The 10,322-nt window shown below is 42.9% G+C and overlaps 1 protein-coding gene across 2 annotated transcripts in view; it reads right to left on the bottom strand.

Annotated features, from left to right (window-relative positions):
• Positions 1-2,392: 2,392 nt before the first annotated feature.
• Positions 2,393-10,322, bottom strand: part of LONRF1 (LON peptidase N-terminal domain and ring finger 1) — a 42,686-nt gene continuing 34,756 nt past the window's right edge. The window contains exons 11-12 of one of the 2 annotated variants that reach the window (XM_004382795.3): positions 6,765-6,917; positions 2,393-3,768 (exon numbers count right to left, since the gene is read on the bottom strand). In XM_004382795.3, coding sequence (XP_004382852.1) covers positions 3,610-3,768; positions 6,765-6,917 — 312 coding nt within the window. In that variant the 3' untranslated portion in view covers positions 2,393-3,609. The remainder of the gene's footprint in view (positions 3,769-6,764; positions 6,918-10,322) is intronic. The other variant, XM_023737237.1, reaches the window with a different exon arrangement.

Below are 10,322 nucleotides of genomic sequence, written 5' to 3'. Positions count from 1 at the left end.
CTGATCAATGTCAGACAACGGAGTAATTGCTGCTTTGTCCTTCGGTTCACCTGTGTAAATTGCTTGTATTTATTTTTTCCCTTTAAATGGATGATCTGGTCCCTAGGAAAGTAGAATGTTTTTATTGGTATTGAGCTACGGGAAAATTATTTTATTTATTTCTTCTCTGATACTCTCCTTCATGAACTTCTACTGAATGGATGTTAAACTTTTAAATGTATTCTCCAAGTCTCAATTTTTCTCTCATGCTTTTATTCTCTTGATATTCATACACTGTATTCTGAAAGGTGCCCCTGACTTAATCCTCCACCTCATTCATTCATTATCTGCATTCATTCTTCTATTCAGCTTGTCTACTAAGTTTATTTTCATGACTCATTCATTGTTTCAACAAACTTTTACTGAGCGCCTTTATGGTGCCAGGGACTCTTTGAGGAATATTTTCTAGATTCCCAGATCTTTTTTGGAACACAACATTTTCAAATCTAAGGCTGAATCTGCTATTTCTTTTATACTGTTTATTTTCCTCAGATATCTGGGAGTAGTTGTTTGGGATCCATGTTCATCCATTTGTGCCTCCTGCTTCCATCAGAGGTAGCCTGTATTGATGTAGGGGAATGACGGAACATACAGCTATGCGAGGTAGGTCAGTTGCTTGCTTTCTGTTCTTGTGGGCTCCCCATCCTACTGGGACCTGTAGGTTTTGGAGATCTTCTCTGGCCCAGCACCCACATCCAGTGCTATTGCTGCCTACTGCCTAGCCCATTCGGAGAGTTGAATGATGCAGCTGTTTCAAGTGCAGCCCCCACCCAAGCAATCTCCCCAAATTCCCCGACCTTCCCAGTTTGGAGCTTTCCTGGAACCACTCACATTTGACCTGCAGTCTTCCACTTCTGAACAGCTGCGCTTTCCTCTTACTTTATGTATCTAATCCCGTTTGTGCATCTCAGAAACTCCTCGAAAGTACTGTCAATTGATGGGCCATTAGGTTTCATTTTCTTCTTTTTTTTTTTTAATTTAAGAAGCAAGGGGAGATCAAAGGCATTGGTTAAGAGCTTGGCTGCTAACCAAAAGGCCAACAGTTCCAATCCACCAGCCGCTCCTTGGAAACCCTATGTGGTGGTTCTCCTCTGTCCTGTAGGGTCGCTGTGAGTCGGAATCGACCCGACGGCACCAGGTTTGGTGTTTGGGGTCGGTAACCATCTCTACCCAATCTCTTTTTAACTGGAATTTTTTTTTCAGTTCTGCTCAGTGGCCAGTCTGTGATTTTTCACTTAATCTATCTGAAACTGCCCGATACTAGTCATAAATACTCAGTAGAGGGTTTCTGCATTTTATCCAGTTATCTCCCTTAAGTGCCGTAACGAAGTATAAAGTGTGCGCTTTGGGAGTGCAGAGTTCTCCCAGCTGAGTGAAAGCTTCTGAGTTGGACCTTTCAAGAAGAAGAAAAATTGGACACGTAGACAGGTGTATAATAATTCACAGCGAGCTTCTTTGGCTTGAAATGTAGAATTCACGAAAGGACTTAGACACACTGTTACGGGAAAAAATTGGTCCTTTTTTTTTTTAATAAACTGTATGGAAGATGCAGTAGGAAAAAATTTCCAGAGATTTTTTTTATCTGCAGACTGGAAACTGTCAGAGATTGATCTATCCATCTATCACAAAATCAGGGGTGAAATGATAAATAAAGCCCATAAATGTCCATCAGTAAGTGTATATATGTAAACTATTCATGCCCATTTGTGTGTGTATCACAGATGTGGATTCAACACCAGAAAACGCCTACTGCCATCTGATACGTATTTCGAGAATTATACAGGTGAACTATTCATTTATACTATGAGTCACTTTTTAAAAGGCATTTAATAGTTTTTTCTTACAAAAAAGTTTAACACTTCAGAAACTATTAATAAGGCATTGTTGAGGGGGGGCCCATTCTTTAGGCGATGTTTTCTGCAGGACTATTAAACAGAGTCTCAGTTGGCACAGCTGAGAGAGCGAGGAGAGGTCCTCTAGGAAGTCACTTCTGAGTCTTTTTTAGAACTCAGTATTTTCATATGGAAAATCTTAGCTGGGAAATGTGGGCTAAAATGGTCAAGTCTGTGTTACCAGAAAGAGTCTCGAACGGAGGTAGCACGTATGTAAGAATTTTATCTTTATCCTAAAGGGACATGGATTTGCAAAAAATGGAAAATTAGGGCTTTAGAGGAGGTTCTGGGGCCCAAGCCTCCTTCAGACACTGCATTCTTTGATTAAAAAATGACCAAAAACGGTACTTTGAAAATCCATAGCTTATGTCTCATGTCACAAAACAGGAAGCAAAACTCAGCTGTGCTTTTCCATCAGCAGTCCTCTAATGAGCTTTTTTTGGACACCGACCTCAAGTTAGAAAATAAAGTTATTATGAATTTAGCTTTTATTCAAAATTAAATAAGCAAAAGCAAAATTTGTTTAAGAAACTTTTACAAATGACTTACATAAAAGAAAGCGAATAGAGACAGTCACAAGTTTGCAACACATAATTACAAAAGTATCTAGGCAGCATGAGGGTAAATCACGCTAGGGCATGGCGATCTAACTGTGGTATGAATAAGGCATAACTAACGTTTGCACCAAGAACAGAATTAAAAAAAAAAAAAAACCACTTTAAAAGCTTAGTTCTACATTACAAGCTTCCTTTCTTCCCCCAGTTCCTTAATGAGCGTCTATTATGTCACTGTTTTAAAAACAAACACATCATGTCAAACTATAAATTACAGAGATGGGCAGTTAATGCAAAAGCCCCTATAATGCACAAACTAACTGGTACTGAACGGAGTTCACCGGTTGCCTTTATGTACAGTTAAATGTAAACCATATTTTCACAGTTTTAAGTGTTTTATGAATAGATGTACAGTACCATGTCAGGTTTGCAATTGTTCCTGAAAACTGGCTCTAGGTTCCACATCCAGCGCCTGTCAGGCACTGTGATGCGTGTATTGACATAAATAAGAAACTGCGTCATAGTCAATGGTCTAGATGGTTCGGCGAGAGCAGTATTCCCAACAGACAGTGATACTCAATACCACAATGTACATACTTGTGCAAATAGAAGCATTAGGACAGATAAATCTGAGGCAAATTCAATTTGCGAAAACGTGTATCGCTGCTGTTGTAAACTCGGGCCACAAAGGACCCCGGGCAAGTTCTGCTCTCTATGGCTTTTTTGTTTTTTTTTTTCTTGTTAAAATTTTAAAGCCAGAGAAAATGCACACATACCACCCATGCACACGCGCGCACACACACACTCAGGCACACAAGCCACACACGCACAGAGCTCTCGTTTCAGTTCAGAAAATGGTCCATAGTGCAACTTCATCACACCGTAGAGGCTTCACACGCGTTCAGGGCGTGTTTTTCTGTGCAAGTTCTTAGTGGTCTAGATCCGAGCTGAAGGTGTTCATGGGAAGAACCGCAGGATTCCGGAGGCTGGAGAACACAAAAACAAACACTCCGGTTGTCATTACGTTTCTCAGACCAGCGCTGGATGTGCAAAGGCAGCGAACAATCCGGCCGTCCACAGAGCCAGATTAGGGTAACTGTTCCAAGGGAGGGCCAGGCAGTTGGTTACTTAGACTGGTCTCTAGAGAAATAGGTCAGTATATGCTGGATCTTTGTCAACCGTTCTTTCAAAGACTTCATGGACAAAACGGACAGCTGATATCGGGGGTCTACGGGAAGAACTGCAAGAAGCCACCAACACCATGCAGGTCCATTAGGGGTTGCCTAAAAATAATCAACATTTTATAGTGTTAATAAAACAAACATTTATGTAACAACAACAGTAACAAATCTCCTAAAAGCTACTATTTCTCGATCACGTTACTGTGTATGAGTCAGCTCCTCTCTCAGTTCTCTTAACAATCATGTAAAATAGGCTATTATTATGCCCACTTAAGAGGTGGGAAGGAGCCCTGGTGGCGCAGTGGTTAAGAGCTATGGCTGCTAACCAAGAGGCCAGCAGTTCGAATCTGCCAGCTGCTCCGTGGAAACCCTGTGTGGCCCTGTAGGGTTGCTATGAGTCGGAATGGACTCGATGACGATGGGTTTCTTTTTTTTATTTTAAGAGAGGGAAATGAAATTCAAAAATGTAATACAAATGTTTAAGATTTCTCAGCTCATATGTGAGAGGGCCACGATTCAAATCCAGAGCCAAGGCTCTTTCCTGCATCACAGTGCCTTAAAACAGTGCTTCTCAACCACAGCGCTATTGACGTTTTGAGCTGGATAATTCTGTTGCACATGGCTGTCCTGCACATCATGAGAGCAGTGTCCCTGGCATCTACCCACTAGACGCTGGCAGCAGTACCCTCAGCTGTGACAGCCAAATGTCTCCTGGGGCAAGATCACCCCTAGTTGAGAATCACTGTCTTAAAATAGAGACTGAAGCGTTAAGAAAAGTTAATTGATATCAAAATGTCTTCAAAGAATTACGGAAACCCTAGGAAAGAGATCAGAAGATGTTCTCAGCTTCTATTTTTGTTTGAGAAATAAGTCTACCTCCAGCAAAAGGCTCTCTGATGTTGCAAGGGCTGACTCCTGGCTACTGAAAGAACTAGGAATTCAAATAAAAGAATCTGTAAGCAAACTTTACTGTACACTCAATTGCTTTTTATTGGATCTGAAACACTAAGTTTCAGAATGACAAAAGGAGCTATGACATTACTGTTGATCTCAATCAGCACCCTCTAGAGTCAAACTGGATTTCTACATTTGTGTGTTGTCTCTTCCCAATTAAGCATCACTACCACCCTCTCCTGCCCAATGGAGAAGTCAGAAGCTACACTCCCCAGAATCTCCCTCCCCATATACAGGTCTAGGTTTTTCCAGTTGCCACTGGGTTGATTCCAACTCACTGCAACCCCATAACACAGCGGTTAAGAGCTCAGCTAGTAACCAAAAGGTAGGCAGTTGGAATCCACCAGCCGCTCCCTGGAAACCCTATGGGGGCAGTTCTACTCTGTCCTGCAGGGTCGCTATGAGTAGGAATCGACTTGAGGGCAATGGGTTTGGTTTGGCTTGGATTGAGTTGATCCCAACTCATGGCAACCCCATGTGTTACAGGGTAGAACTGCTCTACACAAGGCTGTGACCTTTTGGAAGCAGATCACCAGGGTTTTCTTCCAAAGCACCTCTGGGTGGATTCGAACCACCAATCTTTCAGTTATTAGTCGAGCACTTGACTGTTTGCACTGCCCAGGGACTCCAGGTCCAGGTTAGACTTTGCCAATGAAGAGGTGCTCCTATGAGATTTGGAAGTTTGAAGACAAGAGCCCATTACTGTCTGGAGACTGTTGCAGACAGAAGTATGGGCTAATGTGAGATTCACAGAAGCTTTCTGAGAGGTCTTTCTATTGCTAAAGACTAGGATACTGGTGGGGACTTCCCTGTGATTCCTGATAATGACAGCCTCTTCCCTGCAGCTTCTTGAGGACCCCTGTGATTCGCTGTTCCCAGCTGAGGCTGGTGGCAGCAGCCTCCCCAACCTTTGCTGGTAATGTTCTGGACCTTAGCAACTCTAGTTCTTCCTACGTGAAGCCCTTCGTTCCTGGAATAGAGTGGCTGCCTATGCTTTCTTGAGCAAATCCTGACTTACAGAACGTTACTAACAGAAAGCAGTGATAGAAAACTGGTTAATGAAAAGAAAACAAGGATGGTAAAGCAGATGGGAAACTCATGTTAAATTCTTCCATAAGCCGGTTTGTTAACGTTCATAAGCTACTCATTCAAGTTCATGCTCATCAAAGGCTATTTCTGTTGGGTTCAATCAGATTCAGGTAGCCCGGACAAAACAAACATGTGCCAACTAATAATATGCTAAACACAGAATAAGTACTCATACGGGAGATGCTGATGTTGAAATTTCAAGTCCAGGTGACAGATCCAATTGCGATTCTGACTTGGACCAACCCTTGGGAACTGGAAGGAGAGGCAGTTTACATCACAGTGGGATTTATTATGTCCCCATTTCCATCTACCTATTCACAGCCATTCCTTTATGAAATCTATCACCTTCTGATCACAAACGTTTTATTCAATTCAACTCAAACGCTTAAGGCCTAAAAGTTAGTACTTTGCTAAGTCTCTAATCAGATTTTCCAGAACAGAGTCTCTTCTTTTATGCCTCCTACAGTGCCTACTGCACTGATGTGCTTACACAGAACATGCCTGATAGATACTTACTGGATTAAGCTTAAGTATAAAAGCCATATACCTGAGCAAGGCCGTAACAATAACAGTTTCATGAGAAGTGAAGTACTAAATACAAAGAGACAAGCATAATTTGAAGTGGGTGGGTAAAGAGTTGGGGATGACGAGAAAGGGATTTTTTTTTTTAAGTACAGAAAATGCCATATACATCTCTCAATGACCACCAAAGGATAACCCAACAGCTGGCTGGCTCAAAGGCACAGCTGCCTCCCAGTCATCACTTAGTAGATGGTCTCATGTCCCATTTTAAATTCCTCATCCCTCCTTCCAGAAAATTGTTAGTTAAGGGCCTTCTCCTTCTCTGGTACTCATGCCTATAGGCACCCCAGCCGAGACCCACTTCCAACCCCTACCTATGTAAACTGTAGTGGACACCACTGCTCTAGAGAATACAGTCTGAAGGCAGGAGGGGTCAAAGAAAATGCAGTGAAAAAGGGAACATTAAAAAAAGAAAGAAAGAATTTTACTAATTTGGTGACTGAGATTTTGGAAGCAATATCAAAGCATCATACCTGAAGGTCTTCCTCCCTCTCAGGCATTGATCCAAAGTGCTGAAGAATTTGACTTCGAAATCTATCTCTTAAATTCTGGAACCAGCTGCAAGCTTGAGAGTACACCAGGTTGTGAAGCTCTCTGAGATTCTTTATCTCATCCTCATTCTCAACCTAGAAACACAACAGTCAGTAAGACTTCTGGGTCTCATCTCCGTGCCCCTATCACCAACCCTAGAGAAGTGAAAAAACGGATCGGAAAAAGAGGGGGATACCTGCTTCAGTGCTGGAATATCAGAGAGTATTGTTCTTACGCTATATGAAGGGTGCATTTCTGTTTACATAGCGCCAATGGGGCCAGACCAAAGAACGACAGCAAGGCCTGACCTCTACCTCGCCTTCAGTGAGTGGTGCAATTCTGCAGAACACTACCAACAGCCCCTGACTGGGAGGGTAAGATTGAGAGCAGGTCCTGGGATAAATGTCTAAACAAACTTGGAAACCCATCTGCCTTTATAGATCAATGGCTTTTGACAGCAGTGACTTAAAAGAAAACAGGTACGAAAATAAAAGGGAAGACGGGGGTGTGGGTGCAGATGACATAGCAGAAAGCAGTGACAATGTGGATGCCGGGCGTAATTACATATTTTACCAGGAAACTGAGTTTAAAAAAACAAACAAAAAAATGCAACAAATAACTCGGTATATAAACCAGTACATCAAAAGCTAGAGAAGGAATTACGCAATGATGAGCTTCTCCTGCTTTACAGGCCCAAGGCTGTGGTCACCTCCTTAATCCCTCCATACTCCCTCCAGACCACTGGGTCACCAAATGATAAACGCAAACATAAACGCATCATCAGCCTTCCAGCCTAAGATCCAAGAGTATTCTCAAAGAATGCAAGTGGGCAGTATAAAGTTAACTCACTCATCTTATACTGCTTTCTTTAACAAACACAACTGTCCCACTCACTACATGCCAGGCAGTGTTGTTTCATAGACTACACCTTGACTCGTCTGAACAAAAACCCGGCCTGACTTAGCCTTTTCCCCTTCCAGGATGACTAAACAGAAAAACAATGAGGAAACACTGAAAACATGTTTAAATATAAACGCTAAGACTCTACACCAGCTTTGTGACCTCACAAAATTCAAGGAGAAAAACCATGGCCTCTAGAAAACAAGAAATGACAAAAATAAGAATCAGATGGTGGCACAATGGTTAAGCGCTTGGCTGCTAACCTACAGGTCAGTGGTTTGAACTCACCAGCTGCTTTCTGGGAAAGAGATGTGATAGTCTACTTCCATAAAGACTACAGCCTTGGAAACCCTATGGGGCAGTTCTACGCTGTCCTATAGGTTTGCTATGAGTTGGAATTGACTCAAGAGCAATGGGTTTGGTTTCTCTTGTATTAAGAAGCAGACAGAAATTTAAAAAAGCAAGATGTTGAAGTTAAGGGACCTTACTACAATAACACAACAAGACTTAAATTTCATTAGAAGTCACAGAACAGAATTACTACAGGAAGAAAAAAAAAGAGACTTTGATATAAAAAAAGGAATCTGAGAAGCTTTTCCACAAGAAAATCATTACACAAGTTAGGAAACTAAGATGAGGAAAAAGAACTAGACTTTCCTAACATCAAAAGGCATAGAGAGGTAGGCAGGGCCAAGATGGTGGAGTAGCCAGACGCTTCTGGTGGACCCTCTTATAACAAAGACCCAAAAACACAAGTGATTCAATTATATACAGCAATCTGGGAGCCCTGAACATCAAAGGCAGAGTTGAGGAACCAGACTGAGTGGCAGGGGGAGAGAGAGACGGTTTGGAAGCAGCCGGGAGTTGCCAGACCTGACCCGGCGAGAGCCTGAGCCCTTCAGGCCTGATCAGCTCGGGGGTGAGTGGTGAGGCAGGCAAGTGGCGGTGCTCGGGAAACAAGTTTTCCGCACTGGGAGAGACCCAGCGCCAGAGAGTCTACACGGCCACCCAGAACCAGTGAGAAGCAGCCCTCGGTGAAAGGTAAGTACTCACATACGGCTTACCATGTGGATCAAAAACACCCCCCTTAGGGAAAAACCTCTCTCCCATTTACCTCCCTGCTCCCTGCTCTGCACTGGGTCCTGGACCAGCTTCAGCAGTTGCTGAGACCCATGGGCCAGAAATAGCATTTGTCACACACCTGGAGCCATTCTCTCTGCCTTGGAGAGTGAACAAATTAACAAACGGGAAAAAATAAACTACCGGCTCCCCAAAGCCAGGAACCCAGGGTAGGCACAGCTCCTCTGCCTAGGCACAGGCATAAGGGATCCATGGACTTTGAGTGCCTTTCCCCCTGCATAGACTTGTGTGGGCCGATCTCAACAGTGTAGGCCCTCATTACTGCAGTACAACAGGGTATATACCTGGAGTCTAACTTCAACTGTTTCAGCTGTGAAGTGGCAGGTTCTTGACATTTGATGCTGCTCTGCCCATAAAGCAGGGTCTTCACCTACCCACATCAGAGCCTGAGGACTGGTGGCTCCACCCATGCTACCTAGCCATCAGCGGTACAGCCCCATGAATAAGAGTTGCCCCCCAGTCCTTACAGCCAACAGCATTAGGTGCTCATAATCCAGCTGCAAAACCCACTCACCTACGCGCTCTAGGGAAGAAGGACACACCTTCCTCCTGGACACTTGGGGGCAGCCGTCAGCCCTCTACCTTGCTCAGAGGGTGTCCCCCTGCTGCAGCCAGATGCCTGTGCCTACACCAATCACCCATGCCTCTCTAAGACTGTAAGTGAGAGCCTACACCACACACTTGGTGACCATCTACCTGGGCACCTGAGCTGAAACCACACAGGAGGTGTGGGCGGACTCCTGAGGTCACATACCTAGTAACAGATCTAACCACCTGGTGACAGGACATTAAAACTTCAAAGGTACCAACAATCAAACTAGCTCATACGAGGAGCCTATTTGGGCATATCAAAACAAAACAAGAAGCTAGGACACAGTAAGCAAACATAAAATAAATAAATATAATAACTTATTGATGGCTCAGAGACAACAGTCAATATCAAATCACTTAAAGAGGCAATCCATTATGGCTTCAGCAAGCTCCCAAAATTTTCCAGAGAAGGAAAATTTCTTGGAATTACTGGAGGCAGAATACAAAAGATTAATATACAGAACTCTTCAAGAAATTAGGAAGAAAATTAAGCAAAACGCAGAACACACAATAGAGGAAATTACAAAGATTAGAGAAGAGCATAATGACAAATTTAACAGGCTGCAAGAATCCATAGAGTGACAGGAATCAGAAATCCAGAAGATTAAAAACAAAATTTCAGAATTAGACAACTCAATAGAAAAGTCATAGGAGCAGAATTTAGGCAGTGGAAGTCAGAATTAGCGAGATTGAAGATAAAGCACTTGACACCAACTTATTTGAGGCAAAATCAGATAAAAGGATTAAAAAAAAAAATGAAGAAACCCTAAGAATTATGTGGGACTCTATCAAGAGGAATAACCTACGAGTGATTGGAGTACCAGAACAGAGGGGATAACAGAAAATACAGAGAGAATTGTTAAAGATTT

This window comes from Trichechus manatus, unplaced genomic scaffold, assembly GCF_000243295.1.
Source record: "Trichechus manatus latirostris isolate Lorelei unplaced genomic scaffold, TriManLat1.0 scaffold00099, whole genome shotgun sequence".
In the NCBI taxonomy this organism is placed as follows: domain Eukaryota; kingdom Metazoa; phylum Chordata; class Mammalia; order Sirenia; family Trichechidae; genus Trichechus; species Trichechus manatus.
This window is presented reverse-complemented; position numbering and strand designations above follow the sequence as displayed.